Genomic DNA, 16,713 nt, shown 5'->3' on the forward strand with positions numbered 1-16,713 from the left:
TTGAATCAGCTTGTCCTTACCCCCACCAGGGGCAGCAATATCCTAGACCTGGTCATTACCAATATGGGTAACTGGTGTTCCATACCAGAGGTCAGTTCCTTGTTGGTCAGATCCAAACACAAGCTAATCACCCCAGACATCCATATCCCGCCCCCACCCCGCCATTCAGGAAACCACCATAAAAAACTTCTCCAAAGCCAACTTCTTGCTTCTTAAGCAGAAGTTGCAAACTTCATGACACCTATGCAGACAGAAAATAGAGGTATGACTGCTGAATCTTATGCAAATGCACTGTTTAAGCACATACAATAGTGCATGGATCATGCGATCTCCAACAGAACCAAGATGCTATCCTCCAAAAAAAGGAAGCCAATCTGGTAGTCCCCTGCCATAAAATAAAGCTACAACAGAAGGATGAAGTTGTTGTAAAAAAGAGTAAAATCCCATGATTGGAATAAACTCTCTGGTCAGCCTCAGTAAGAAGCTGAGATCCCTCATAAAATCCTCCAAAGCTAGTTACAAAAATAAAATCCCACTGATTCTAAAGACAACCACAAAGCATTCTAGAGTTATGTCAAGAATCTTAATGGCAACACTCAGATCGGCACTGAGCTACAGCACAATGGCAGTAAATATACAGAACCAACTGATATTGCCAACATCTTGGCAGATAGGTTCAGTGCTAACTTTACCCCCCTCTCACCCTCCAAAGGGCCCATCTCAATGCCGGAAGAATGCAAAGCCCCTGTAATCACAGATGCACTAGTAAAGACTGCACTCTCCAAAGCCAAGAACACAGCATCCATGGGACCAAGCAACATCCCAGGCTGTGTTCTGCACAAACTACAGAACACACTGGCACCCCGCCTAAGTACCACATGCAATCATAGCCTCACTTCAGGCTTTGTGCCTACTGAATGGTGCACAGTGATGGTTATCCCACTCCACAAAGCGGCTGCCACCATGGACCCCAGGAACAATCGACCCATTAGCCTGATGAGCCTGGTCTGTCTTGGAGCTTATAAACAAAGACATAGGTAACCTCTAAACTCTGGACCCCACTCAGTTTGAGTTTGTAAAAGGTAGATCATGTCTCCTTAACCTGATTGACTTCTTTGAAGCAGTCACAAGAGCAGTGGATGAGGGTAAGGTGGTGCATACAGCCTATCTTGACCCCGCCAAGGTGTTTGACGCTATCCCCCACTCTGGAATTATAGATAAACTCACTAAACTGGGCATAAATCCCTATGTCACAAGATGGGTGGCCAACTGGCTCACTGACAGAGCCAACACAGTGAAAGTAGCCAACTCCAAATCTGACTTCAGACCAGTGACAAGTGGAGTACCACAGGGTTCAGTCCTGGGTCCTCTCCTGTTTGGCATCTACTTCTCTGAAGTTCAGGCTAACACAGAAGGTCTTTGGCTAATGAAGGTCACAGATGACTGCAAACTAGGAGCCATAATAGAATCACCTAATGATGTGGACATTCTACAAAGGGGCCTCACTGAGACACATGTTTGGTGTCAAATTCATGGCCTCCAGCTCAATGCCAAGAAGTGCATTGTCATCCCCTTTGGGAAAAACTCTGTACCCATGGACTACCACATAGGCGGTAGCCTACTAAACACTGAAAGTGTGATAAGAAACCTTGGGACACAGGTGGACAGTTGTCTCTCCTTTGATAATCACATTGCCACAGTAGTTAGGAAATCCTTCTACGTGGCACACCTCATCACAAAGGGGCTCTCCTCTAGAAAAAAGGAGGTCATTATTCCTCTTTACTCATCCCTCATCAGACCCATTATAGAGTACAATGCTCCATTTGGCATGTACCTCACAAGACATCTACAACAATTGGAAAGGCCACTGAAATACCTCACTAAGAGGATTACTGGCCTCAAACAGATGCCATATGCAGACCGTCTCAAAAAACTCCAGCTCTACTCCATTGCATACCACCTACTCAGAGGCGATCTCTGCCTAACATACAAAGCCATGTCAAACCCAGGGCTGTTGTACATGCTACACTTAAAGAAATTCCAATCTCTACAAGCCACATGGTGCAGGGACTTAAACCTTGTCACCACAATAAACAGAAGATGCTGGAGGGATAGATTCCTGTCCCAGAGACTTCCCATACTCTGGAACAAACTACCCATTCATGTCAAACAAAGCTCCTCATTAGCCCTCTTTAAGAAAAATCTTGACGACTGGATGGGAAATTGGAAATTCATTCCGGAGATCACTTCTGTGTCTCTGCTCGTCATTGGCACAGGAAAATAATTTTCTTGGGTGGCGAAAGCCAGGGAACCTTTGTGGCTAGGCTTATATAGGCACCAGGGCTGATAGCCTAGTATCTACCTATGAACCTATGAACCTAAGTAATTACTAAAAATTGGAAAAGTAAAGTTACCCCCTCTACTATTAAATGTATTAGTATGGCAAAAATAGTTTGCAGTAGTGAATTGCATACTATAAAGATGAGGCCTTCTAATATTACACATTCATATAAATCTTGGCTTAAACTTAAAGACTTGCTTGGAAAATATTAATTGTTGTTGATGTATAACTTTAATATATTGATCAGCTGTGGATCTAGATAAATAGTTATTTGTTTGTTTTATAACTGATTTGTTCATTCATTGTTTTAAAACCAAATAAAAAATGTAAAAAAAATAAACAGATTCATTTTTTAATCAATTAAACTTTGTTTTCTCTTATGTGAAAAACTGTAAACATAACTTATAATAAGGGCAATATTCTTTGCCACATGGTAAAATATAGTGGATTATAATTAGGTCTTTTATCATAACTGAGCTGTTATGTGTTTGAGACTTGGACTTCAAGACATTCACCTTAAGAGTGAAGCTGTATGGGTTTATATCACATCATCAAAAGATTAAAATATCGAAGCACTTAACATCGGACTGAATTCCTCGAACAGTAAAACATCAAAATGGGAAAAAAAATCACGTGGAGTGTAGATCAAACAGTCAAAAAAAGCAGCTCTAGCTCAAACTCCAAACTTCACAAACACTGTAAAAAGCAGAAGAAGCTTCAGGAAAACCAATTTAATAGCCACAAGGTTAGCATTTTTGTCTCTCCACTCTTCCAAATGAAACTTCATCAGACAATTAAATTAAAATACTTGCAGTGTTAAATACACTTACAACAAATCAAATGTCACCCTCTAAATACATACCTTAAACATGTATTACCCACTATAAAATTTGATGATATATAAGCCATCTATAAATATATACAAAATACTATAAACACATATTAATGTTTAAACCCCCTTCTTTTTAAATACATGACAAATTCCTCTATGTTATTTAACCCAGGTGGGAAGCATGCATTTAGTTTAACTTGCCATGAATACTCTAACCATCCCAACTCTTCTTCAATATTCATTAGAAATGCTGTATCACTCAATTTTTCAAGCACTAAAAATGTAAAATTAACTTTGCACTTCTTCATTTTATAATGTTTACTGATGGCATTCCTTTCATCCTCTGTTTATATAGCATATTTATGTTCATATATACGTTTATATAATTTCCGTGTAGTTCTCCCAACATAAAATACTTTGCACTCCAAACAGATGATTAAATAAACAACATTGTTCACTTTACAACCCAGGCACTAACAACTATACTTCCCACTTTAAACTGATTACTTTCAACGTACAAATAGTTGCACATATTACAATTGAAGCATTTCACCATCCCACATTTGTGCACTACTTCTTTGGTGAGATTTAATTTAGACTGAAAATAATTTTTAAAGCTTTTACCTCTTTTTTGAATAAAACTTGGTCCCTGCCCCATTTTACCCAGCAATTCGTCATTATTTCTAAATATACTCCAATTTTGTATAATTGCATTCTTAATTGCTTTAGAATCTATGCTATTGTGAATGGCCATAGAAGACTTATATTTATATACCTTTTTGTTCTTTCTGCTCACACTGTTACTACTCTTTCTAGACTCTAATTCATCCTCATATATTTTATCAACATATACCTTAAGATAACCTCTTTTAGACATCTTACTACATAGATATTTAGCCTCATCTATAAAATCATCTTCTGTTTTTGTTAGATCACTAATTCTCTTCAAATGGCCCTTCACAATGTTAAGTTTAGTTTGTTCTGGATGCATGCTCGATAAATGTAAATACATATTATTCTGTACTTCCTTTTTGTAAATTTTAGTCAAAAATATATTGCCTTCCTTAAGGGTATGGAATGATTTGTAGTGCGATCTCGGAGTTTTTATATTTAAGTAGCGGGGGGTGAGGGGTGAGGGGTGCAGGGGGGTTTGCCCTCCTGACTACACCCTTAATGTTACATGTCCCATTTGGAAACTGCCATTGACATCCTTTCGATGTTTTCATGGTTCGATGTATTCAGTTCGATGTTAAGTGCTTCGATGTTTTAATCTTTCGATGATGTGATATAAATCCAGGCTGTATAAATGAATCTTGACATTTACGACAAGAGCATATAACAATTTAGTTATGATCAGAGGGACCCAATCTCAATTCTTTACTGCTCTGACATTCCACTAGTTATATAAAAAAAAAGAAATACAACTAATAGAAGTTAAGTACCCTTCTGACAGGCTAGCAGCCTTAAAAGCTACTAAACTCTTTTATATGCCTTTTTGTGTGGCAGAAGAAGTGTTTTACAATGTTTAAATTTTGTTTTGTATTCTTGTTTCTTTACAGTGGTGGCAGCTGTGTATGCCCTGTGGTGAGACTACAGCATAACAGTTCTAAATGCTAAATGTGGTGTATAACAAAACTTCTTATACACTTAGTTTTGTTATGCACCTATACAATGTCATAGAGGTGTATAACAAGCTTGTCTTTTTCTCATTTTCTGAACGTAATCGGTGTACTCCATGTACTACACAGACATTTTAACATACTTCACTGCTAGGTGCTCCACTCATCACTATTGTTTTTAATACTGCATAATATTTTCAAACAATAACACTTTCGGCATGTACATCATCAGTCTGACTAGTATACAATACCTGTAAGTGTAAATAATAGCTATGTTTTTGATGTTAAGAATAACTGCTGGCTTCTTTGTACGCAGGAATGCTGAACAGCAAAGGATACTTTGGAAGATACCAGATATTTCTCAGAAGTCTGAAAATGGAGGTATGTTGAAGTGTAAATATTAGGCTAAATTGTAGCTCAATGCATGACAAATAAGAATAACCAATAAGAGCCACCCTCACCCCAAGCCAGCTGTATGTCAACTAAATATAAATTTATTTTTAACTTTTCTTTAGCATCATAATCTGCTGTGTGTCATAAACTGTGCTCTTTTGATACAATCACGGATTTACCACACTTCCAGTTGTAGTTCACTGACCAGTCAAGTACACTAAATTCCCCATTATAATGTATTACGCATGTACACTGTGTAGTCTTTTTTATATTTAGTCTGTTGGGAATATTTCCACTGACTCTATGAACATTCTTTCATTTAAGAGGGTACACAATACATGGGTGTTCTTTTATTAAAACACATCACACACAGCACACTGGTGTTTGCATATTAAAACATTTCCATTTTGTTACACAGTTTATAAATATATTAAACCAGATGAACATCACTGGATTTGCAATGGAGCAAATATGTCACGTCTGTAAGTTTTTTCCAGTGGAATATGTAGTAAAAATGCATGATTTTGGGAACTAGTTGAACAGTAGAATATAAATGTTGCTGGTCAGACAGTGAGTGTTATCTACATGGCAGATCATCAGCAGTTTCTTTTGATATCAGTGCTGAGCCTGGTTAAGTTTGGGATTTTCTTATCTGAAATCACATGAAACTTGTGCAGAAATTTAAGCTTGGTTGTAGAGAGGTTTCCTATGGAAAGTGTTAGAGCCAACAATGCAAGTCCAGACAGCTCAAATATTAAACAGTGATTCAGCTACAGAAACAACTGTGAATTTTGAAATTGGCTGTTAAATTCAGATGTGCACAAGTTTCATCAAAACAGAGTCCAGGGATGCCTTGTATGTCAGGCAACGATCACTTCTCAGAACTCTGTATGATATCACATAAAGAGACAGAGCTTTGAGGTCGTCAGTGTAGGACATTGTGTTTACTCACTATTCTTTTTGTAAGGAACCTTTGTGGATGTTCCAGCTGTAATATGTGTCTGGTCAGGTACATACCAAAGGGGGCATTATACTGTGTGATGGTCTGATGGGGGCTGAGTAGAGCTGTATGATAATCTCTATGGACCTAGATGCTGTGTCCTTGCTTATAAGTTGCGCAAGACAGAAGAATTTTCTTACTACTTTGAACACATGGAGGTCAAAGGTTAGGTTACTGCCTACATGAGTTCCCATATCTCTGATTAGTGAATCGACTTTTAAAGGTGTTTTATTAATGATGTAGTTACCCAGGATGGCAGACTTCTCAAAGGGTACTATAATGCATGTCTTGGTATTGAGTTTTAAGCTATGGCTTTGGCACAAAGCATCTGTATTGGAACTTACTGAAGGGTGCTGTCATCTTGGGAGGAATTCAATGACTGCTCCCAGTTTGCAGTCATCTGAGAACTTAGTTAGCCAGAGGCCTTTGACATCAGGTTTAACATCCAAGAAGTAGATGACAAGGAGAAGAGGGCCCAGCACAAAGTCCTGGAGGACTCCACTGGTGACCGGCCTCTTTGTGGAGCTGGCCGCACCAATTCTAACCTCCTCCAGTATATTATAAAGGAGCTTATACATAGCTCTGTAAGTTTGTTGATGATGTCTGAGTGAGGTACTATACCAAATGCCTTAGCCAGATCTAGGCATGCTGTATGCACCATTTTCCCCTCATCCATTGCCTTAGTGACCTTTTCAAAGAAGACCACCAGATTCAGTAAGCATGACCTTCCGTAAACAAAGCCAAACTAAAATGGATCCAGGTCTGGAGGCCTCCTATGCCATTGCTGATAATTTCTATGATAATTCTTTCCATAACTTTGCAAATAAGCCTAGTCAGACTAATGAGTCTGTAGTTTCCAGGATTTGTTGAAGGCCCTCCCTTATGAAGGGGGATGTCTGTCACAGTCCTGCATCCAAGTGGCACTGAGATTGTTTTAAGATTATAGTTAAATAATGACTCCAAGAGTCCTGATAAGTCATATTTTAAATTATTCAGGAGGCATCCTACAATGTTATTGGAGCCCATTGAGGCCTTGTTCTTGGCTTTAGTGAGTGCAGCCAGTACATGCTCCCTAGTTGTAGTGGGAGGGGTTATATTTGAGGGTATTTTTTGGGGGATAGTAGGGTTGAGGGGGGGGGTAAAGTTGGAAATTAATTTGTCCACTAAGAGGTTTGCTATATCACCAGGCTCATTGAATGAGGCACCATTAGCCACATTGCTATGCATTGTCCTTGTGGTTTTTGACATAGCTATAGAAGGCCTTATTGTTATCTTTCACCTGGGAGGCTATATTAATCTCAAAGTTGGCATTTCATGACCTAATTAGCCCTTTCAGGTGCCTATTTACTTTGACAAGAGAGTTTTTATCTTCATGATAATTAGCCTTCCTGATTTTTGCCATATTTTTTTTTCCTTTTTTCGTACACCCTCTTTAATTTGTGATGCCATCATGGCAGTTTGTTTCTGGAGTAGCCCTGGGTTACGTCTAGTAGGTACAGCAGCCTCTATGCAGCCATTGACATGGTTGTACAGAGCTTGAGAGTGTAATTCAGCTTAGGGTGCTGCGTTCTCTGGGTTTGGACAGGCACTGAATTTTGTCAAACCCTCACTTAATAGCAGGTAATTTGCCTTGGAATAGTTTCTAATCATTAGTGATTTTAATGGGATTAGAAACTTGACTTTGATTTTGAAGAAGACAGCTTTATGATCAGACCTTATCAGGGAGGATGAGACATTGGGGAGGGATGCAGTTTTGCCCAATATTTGTGAGCACAAGGTCCAGTATGGCAGAGCTTCTAGTGGGCATATTCACTACTTGGTCAACGGTGTTTATATTTATGAAGTCCAGGAATCTCTGTGCGTGTAGATTCAAGGCCATGTAGGATTCCTGGTCTACAGAGGAGTAGTTAAAGTCTCCCATGAGTAGGGTGTCAGGCTGGATAGTAAGTGTCTCCAGTCGGTCCAAGTATGCACTGTGAACTTCTTGGGACCTGGAAGTTGACCTATACCTGGCTAAGATATGGTATAGGATTTTGTCTATGGTGATGTGCACATGGAGGAACTCCAGCACATCATCCTGTTTGACTGCCCTAGAGGTATGCTTGTTACTGATGTATATTGAAACACCTTCACCATTATCCCTTGTCTGTGCAGCTACTTGTTTAAAAATGTGGAAGGCAGAGAAACCTTTCACTGCCAGGGTACTCTCTGCTGCTTTAAACCATGTCTAAATAACTATACAAATGTATACATTCTTTGTTGTGAGGAGGACTTGGAAAGAGTGTATTTTTTTATTTAAGCTCATGGCATTGAGTAGTAACACCTTCAGCTTCAGTTGAGTTGATTTTGCCATGCTGGTAGGTTTGTCAATTTGGCATTGCCTAAAAAAAGGCACTTTTTGGGGTGGATAAAGTTTTAGCCAGTATTTGAAAACCTAAATGGGAAAAGTGCAGACCATCCTTGGCAAAGCAGTGTGGTCTGTTGACCACGTCCTCCAAAACTGACAAATAGTGGATCTCCTTAAAATGACACCAGAAAGACAGCCAGTTGTTGAAATCAATCAGTTTTGCTCATATTATAAAATCAGCTTCAGTGACTGTAATATTCTGCTCAGTGCTAGGCTCATACTAGTATGAGAAATATAGTCTGAAAGCTCCATAATGTCTCTCTTCATATAGTCCAGGGAGGTACATCTGAGGTCATTACACCTTCATGGACAATGATAGAATTATGCAGGTACCTGTGGTATAACAACTTGAATGAATGCGTGATTTGGTGGATTCTGGCTCCAGATAAGCAACTAACACTTATCTTCTCCTTGTTAATCCTGGTTAGAGGTGCATCAGTATGTCTTACAATGGAGTCCTGGGAATTGTGTTTGCTTGCCTTAAGGGCATATTGTTTGGGGCTCCACTGAGAGTGACAGTATGCGCTGTGTTAGTTAATGTTATTTTCTAAGTGCCTTTGGGCTTGCCGAGGTATAGCTTTGATAACGGTTGGTCTAGGAGATCTTTGTTGTTTAGGAAATTGCCTTTTAGTGCCTCAGCATTGGTTAGTGTATGTGTGTGTGTGTGTTGTGTGCTGTGTGGGGTGGGTGTTGTGTGTGTGGTTTTTACAACTTTAGTAAAGCCAGTACTATACAACTCTTACTGGTCCTGGAAATGGACTGATCTCTTCTAAGTTTAAGTTGTGCCAGATATTTTTTGACAATATTTCTGTCTACCAATACTAAAGCAACAAAACTATAACCTCTTGTATACATTCTCAGCCACCATGACTCACACTATACCCAAATTTTACTTTTGCTAGCAGAATTTCATAAAAAGGTACATCACACTGGAACAGATTTTTGTCCATCCTTCTTAAAAGAACACTGGAACAGATTTCTGTCCATCCTTCTTAAAAGAAATTGCATCCCACAAATGTAGCCTTTTAGCAAATATATTCAACCTTTCAGAGAGTGTTCTAGCTACCTGGAAAAATCTTCTCATATTCCCAGTGTCAAACAACACCCATCATTCCTGCCCAAATAACTTCAGACCAATAACCAAACTGCATCATCTAACCAAAATGCTTGAAAAGCAGTACAAACTCCTATCATGGTGTCTGCCAAAAATATGGCCTAATAAGCCATTCCCAAAAGTTATAGTTTCTTACAAGCCTTTCATACTGCCACATATTTAATACATGCTGATGCAGATAAGAGATTTCTAACAGGTACCATCTCTATGGATTTTAAGACAGCATTTGATAAAATGGACCACAGGAAGTAGTGTAAAGGTAATGGTTAGGGCCACAGAACTTCAGAGCTTTCTTGCCCCAGGAAATGGGGACTAGATGCCTGCACAAAAGGGACCAAACCAATACCAATCTCATTTCCTGGCAAAAACTAGTAAACAATTTAGGGATGGAGGGAGGGAGCAGCTACTGCAGCAGTGATCCATTCAAACATCTACTGTTACAGTAAGTTTAATTTCACAGCTATACTATGTTCATAATTAGATCACTGCTGCCCTAGCCTAAGCTATATGGGAGAAGTACCAAAGCTTAGTCAGCAAGAGATAAGGAATATGGACTGGAGACGAGTTGCCCCTCTAAAATAGTCCTAACAAAGTCTACTCTGGACCTAGAGAAGACATCTGCAAAGGTGTGTACAGATGGCCAAGTTGCTAGTATATTTCTATCTATTTCTTTCAAAAAAGATAACGAATTAGCCAGAATCCTAGTAGAATGGGCCCTGACTTTTCCTGGAAGTGATTTTTATGATGATAGTAGCAACAAGCAGTAACATGGGCAGCCATTTAGAAGTAGTATGTTTAGGCACTGGTTATCCTGTTCTCTTAACTTCATTGAAGACAGTGAGGTCACTATAAGTCCTGAAGGTCTTTGTTCTGTCAATGTAGTATCTGAGTTGCATCAGGACATCCAGAGTGTTTAGAATTCTGTTTCTCTATTTTGTTCTTTTGGCTCTGGAAAGAAACCAGGGAGATAAATGGCCTGGCTTACTGTAAATTCTGAAATTATCTTAGGCATAAGTGAAGAATTTATACTCAAAGTTAGCATTATGTTTGTGAAAAATGAGATGGGGTGTCTCACTATAAGAGATTGTAACTCGAATACTCTTCTTGCAGATGTCAGAGCAATAAGTAACAGTTTTTCTAAGACAGAACTTCAAATCAGCCTTGTGAGCAGGATCAAAAGGAAACAGTTAAGCTGTTCTAATATAAAATTAAGATCTCAAGAGGGAGCCACCTGTCTGCTTAGTGGGCAGATATGTAACACCCCTTTTAAAAACTGTTTCACAGGAGGTAGGGAAGAAAGGGGGATCTAGGTGCAGACAATCAGAAATGATTAACTGATTAATCTTGATAGAAGAATAACAGAGGCCAGTGGATATTAATACTGAAGGATCACAGGAGTCTGAGCTTTAAAAGGATTCTGGTTCTTGGATTGGCACCAACTAGAAAAACCTTTTCTTCTCACCCAAATCTGATTTTCTAGTAGCAGATTTCTTTCCCTCCTTTAATACCTGCCACATGGTCTCAGTAAAAAAGGTGCGTAACAGGTATTATAATTATATCAGCCAGACAATCACCTGAAGAACCTGAAGATTAGGCTGTATCAAACTCCCCTGTCATGCAGAAGTCCATTTTGTGAGGAAGCCTGTGGTAATTCCTTTGGCCATTTAAAAAAAGGGAGCACCTCAGTACCATGAACTAAAAGAGGATTATCTCAGTTATTTTTGGAGAGTCCTTCTGAATCTTGAGAAGCAATCTGGTTATTAGAGGAAAGGGTGGAAAAGCATACAGGGACATTCCTCACCATGGAAATAAAAATATACATTTCTTTATTGGCAAGGCCAACTAGGCATATAACCCCCTTCTAGCATAGGCATAAGGCATATGTCTTCTATAATTGCCAGCAAGGATTCCTGGAGCTGAATTTCTTTAACTGTCTGCTTTGACTAGAGGCTAATAGATCTACTTGAGGAGTTCCTCACAGATGGATCAATTCCTGGAAGACCTCAGAGGCAACTGTCATTCATGAAAATTTGTCCAGACCCAGCTCAGCTTCTCTGCCACAATGTTTTGCTCTGATTGGAATGTATGTAGCTGGTAGGACAAAATGAACAGAGTTGCTAGGTCCCAGCTACTATAGCTGATCTTCAAAGGGAGTAGGATTTGGCTCCCTCCATGTTTGTTTAAGTACCACATTACTGTGAAATTGTCTGTAATTACTAACAGAGGGGTAGGAGTCCAAAGTTGGTTCAGACATTTGAGAGTATTTGTTGGAGCCATCATTTCCTTGAAATTTATGTGTTAAACCTTTCTTGTTCATTCTATATATCCTGCAGTTTCACTCCCTTGAGCCCAACTCTCCAAGCAAAGTCTGAGGCATCTGTTGTTACAGACTGACTGGGGGCTGGCAGGGAGAAGGAAAAATTGGCATGAGACACTACTGATTTACCTCTCAGTTTAACTCTTCTTTTACAACCCCCAACACCAATTTGAAATGGTAGAGGATGTTGGTGATGAGTCCACACTGATCTGGCAAACTATTAAATCTTTCTCATTGGATTTTTCATGTTCATGCTCATCAAATTAACTAAAAAACTCAGTGATAATAATATATATTCTCCATTGTGAAGGAGGTTTGGGCCGCCTCAAAATTGATTACATGTATAGATCTGCAATCGTGGGACTGCATACATATCTGCTGACCTCACAGGACCCAAACATAGTGAAAGTTTTGAAACATGAGAAGAATAAGTCTAAGATGACTTCCCTGCTTAGTTTAGCAGAAGCATATCAGTGTTAACTGGGAATGGAGATCAGTCCAGAAGTAGATAAAAATCAGGTAGCAACTGAATGTGCCTAAAAACAAAAGAAAGAATTTAAAGTGAAGGATCAGATAATGATCAGCAGCAGCAGCCTCCTTTAGCCTTTTTCTACATGGGGTCAGGGAATTGCGTTAACTGTCATCTCTCTCGATTCAGTACCACACTCCTGCCTTTTTCGACACTCATGCCTGACTGTCGAGATCTTTGCTGGATGTCCTTGTTTCCTCTTACCTTCTTTCTGTCTGTCCCAAATCTTCCTCACCAAATTGTTGTCTGCTTTTCTGCACATGTCCAAACCACCATAATCTGTTCTCTTTGATCTTTTCTGCAATTGGAGCTACTTTGGCATCTATTCTTATGTCCACATTTCTTCGTCTGTCCTACAGAGTGCATCCTACCAGCCTTCTCAGGAACTTCATTTCCATCACCTCTAGCATCTTCATCTGATCAGTCTTTACTGCCCAGATTTCTGTATTACACAGTAGTACTGGTTGAACCTCTTACTTTTCAGCTTCTTTGGCATTCTTCTGTCATAGACTACACCTGACACTCTATGCCAGTTGGCTGCAGCCCCTCAGATTCTAGCTTTGCCCTCTTCATCCAGACTTCCCTTCTCCTCATCCACCCCTCCCAAATACTTTTTACCTGTTCCACTATATTCCTTTCTATCTCAATTCTCAGCTTCTTCTGATTTTCCCCATTTGCTGCCATTACCGCTGTCTTATCTGTGCTTAGTTTCATCCCATGCACCTTCAGTTTTGCATTCCATTGCTCTATACTTTGCTGGAGTTCTTGCTCAGAGTCTGCCTGTAATGCCACATCATCTGCATACAGCAACTTTGTTGATCTGTCCCCTCAAACCTGTTTGCTAATGTAGTCCCTCACCAATATGAACAGTAGTGGGCTCAGAGCTGAGCTCTGTTGTACACCTACTCCCACTTGGAACCCCTCTGTGAGGCCAAACACTGTTCACACTTGAGTCATTGGGTCCTTGTACATAGCTTGCACTAATTCTACCAATGTTTCTGGGACTTTGAACCACCACAGTACTACCCAGATCAGCTTTCTTGGGACCTTGTCATATGCTTTCTCCAAGTCTAGGTATGCCCATTTGGACTCTTTCCTCATCTCTAGTTTCTTCAGAAGGGTCAGATGAAAAGACAAGAGATGTGGAAAATGCATAAGTACTGTTGTACTGTTGCAAGTATAGAAAATTCTTGGAACAACCTCATGTTGATCAGGATCGAACAAATAAATGGTTAAGGAGAGGTGAATTTAAACCAAAAGAGAAAAGGTTAATATTGTCAGCTCAAGACAGTGGATTATGCACACATTGGTTTACAAAGTCCATTGAACATGTGGGAGAAACAGACAAATGTAGGTTTTGTAAAACAAAATTGGAAACAGTCACACATCTTGTTGCTGGTTGTGATATACTGGGTTCCTAGTACCAGATCAAAAGACCGTAATCACAAATACAAAAAGAGCGACATGGATTGCACTAAAGATGGAAATGCTGAATGACCAAAATAGCGAAAATTGAAATGTCGAAGTGTAATGGCTGGCCCGTCTGTGGTATAGCTCCATAAGGTGAGCATGTGATAGATAGGACTTTAGGGTTAGGATGTGGGTTAAGGTAAGTGAATAGATAGGTAATGTATGTAAGATATAGTGTAGTGTTAGAAGTAGGGATTTATTTAATTGTATGTATGTCTATTATTTATTTTTTCTGGGTGTATGTCTGTAGGGGAAGAGTGCGGTAGTTACGGACCTTAGAGTTAGGTTGGCATTAAGGATAGTGCATAGATAGTTATGTAGGCAGGGTTTAGTGTAGTGTTGGAAGTAGGGTTTTGTTAAATGTATGTATGTGCATTTTTTATTTTTTTGGGTGTATGTCTGTAGTGGACGTGTGCGGTAGTTACAGACCTTAGGGATAGGGAGGGGTTAAGGATAGTGCATAGTTAGTTGTGTATGTGGGGTTTAGTGTAGGGTTAGAAGTAGGGTTTTGGTGCTTTACTGTAGGTTAGAAGTAGGCTCTAGTAAGTGTATGTATGTGGTTTATTTATTTTGTTTGGGTAGGTAATATATAGCAGGTGGTGGGGTTGGCCGACTATGACAGTTCATTATTTTATTTTTCGCTACTTAGTGCATTCGGGATTTTCATGGTTCACGTTATAGGTGTCGACGTTTAGGTATTTGCGTAAAGAGTTTTTCAATTTGGTAATACAGACCCGATATACTAATGGCAGAAGGACTGTATACTGAAAGCCATAATAATGTGGCAAGACTGTTGCATTGGGGATTAAACAAACATTATAATACTGAAGTAGCTAAAAGACACTGGAAACATGAGCCATAATGCATTATAGAAAATTATGAAGTTTATATCGCATGGGATCACTTATTACTAACAGCTTAGAAAAATAGATGCCAGAAAAACAGATATAGTAGTCCATGAAATTGCTACATCTAGTGACTACAGTGTCTTATGTACAGAGAGATACATAGTCATAAAATACCAGGGTTTGCAGGCAGAAACAAGAACAATGTGAAGGAAGGATACCCAGACAGTTCCAATAGTAGTCGGAGCAACGGGTCTAATAAAAAAAAGTTACAATTGTACTTAGATATGTTATGGATACATGTAACTCCATAATAATTGCAGGAGGAGACATTACTGGGCACATTGCGGGTGCTGCAAAGAGCAATTCTGGCTAACATCAAAGACTGAAACAATACTAATTTCAGGAACTTTAATCACACTTTGACTTAGAAATGGGGTCCATTTCGGCCATTGTATTAGAAACTCAAAAAAACTTGGAGAAATTAAAAAATAAGTCTGACCAAGGGAATCATGTGAATAATTGAGGCCACCAAACCTAGAATTGTGAGATATTCCCTGGAAGATACCAAACTCTGGTTTGAAAGTATCAGAATTCCCTATAGTTCTCCACTTTGTCTTGAGGAAGAAATGCCATAAATCATGTGCTGTATCTAGAAGACATCCTAGAAATAATATCTTGTGAGAATCCTGAAAATGAAGTCTGAAAAATAGGTTTACTTCTCAAGACAGATATTCTTGTCAAGCTGTGAAAGAGTCTGCAAAAAAAAGGGCAATCATCTGAATAAGGAAAATGTAGTTTCCCTGCAACCTGGGCTATTACAGAAGCCAGACACTTTGCAAATTCTCTTGGAGTTGTAGATATGCCATATTACAAAAGAGCAAAATGAAAATGCAAATCAGACAAAGAGAAATGCACAAACCATTTGAAATAAATTATTGTTGATTATAATGTAATAGTATGCATATTTTAAATCCATAGTTCTAGAAAATTGGCAGGAGGAATGATAGGCAGCAGGGACTGTAGAGAAATAATTTCAAATATTTGATCTATGATGTGAAGGGTGACAAAAGAAAGGTCTAGGACATGTCTCAATATTCCTTCTTATTAGGCTCCTGAAAATATCTTGAACAAAATCCATTTCTTGTTTGATCTAAGGGAACAGGTTCTATTATCCCATGAGACAGCATCTCATTCATAAACAGAGGGAACAGGCCAGTTTGACTGGAAGGATGAGGAGGAATCCCATGAAAACAATGAAGGGAGCCCCACTGCCAGCTGTAAGTTTTTAGAATGATTTTCATTCCCAGCTGTCTGAGGTTATCTGGTGTCACAGAAGGCAGTTAAGATCTAAACACTGGAATACATTTATAGGATTACCTGGGTTGGAGAGAAAAGTCATGAGGAAACATATAGTCAGCTTGATTTATTTAGATTGTCCTTGCTTCTGAAAGAATCCTCTTTTCTTCTTTTAATCTCACTGTCACTGTTGTTTGACATTTTGTTTGCCTGTACCTTGTTAGGTAGCTTGCTTTTTCCTAAATGAGAAACCTCAACTAGAAATAAGGTTTCTATAGTATTTTGGAAAGAAAAGTTGAAAAATATTGGTAACCCCTTAATTAACTTCCCCCTTTCATTAGTCTCCTTAAGGACCACTACAGAAGGATGAAATAACACTTATCCATGGGAACAATTAAAAATTTAGTTTTATCATCCTCTGGTAAGTTTTGACAATGTAACCAAGCAAATTGTCTCAAAATAAACCAGTGGCAGCAGCTCTGGAAGCAACATCAAAAAAACCATAAGCACATTTCAAATACTGTCTGTTTACCTGAGAAATGGTACT

The 16,713-nt window shown here is 39.0% G+C and overlaps 1 protein-coding gene across 10 annotated transcripts in view; it reads left to right on the top strand.

Annotated features, from left to right (window-relative positions):
• Positions 1 to 16,713, top strand: part of SGIP1 (SH3GL interacting endocytic adaptor 1) — a 1,172,197-nt gene that overhangs the window by 1,105,664 nt on the left and 49,820 nt on the right. For all 10 annotated transcript variants that reach the window (XM_044085575.1, XM_044085576.1, XM_044085579.1 and 7 more), the window contains one exon: positions 5,109 to 5,173. In XM_044085575.1, the coding sequence (XP_043941510.1) occupies positions 5,109 to 5,173 (65 nt within the window). The remainder of the gene's footprint in view (positions 1 to 5,108; positions 5,174 to 16,713) is intronic.

This window comes from Protopterus annectens, chromosome 10.part0 (genome assembly GCF_019279795.1).
Source record: "Protopterus annectens isolate FY-2018-M chromosome 10.part0, PAN1.0, whole genome shotgun sequence".
Lineage (NCBI taxonomy): Eukaryota > Metazoa > Chordata > Ceratodontiformes > Protopteridae > Protopterus > Protopterus annectens.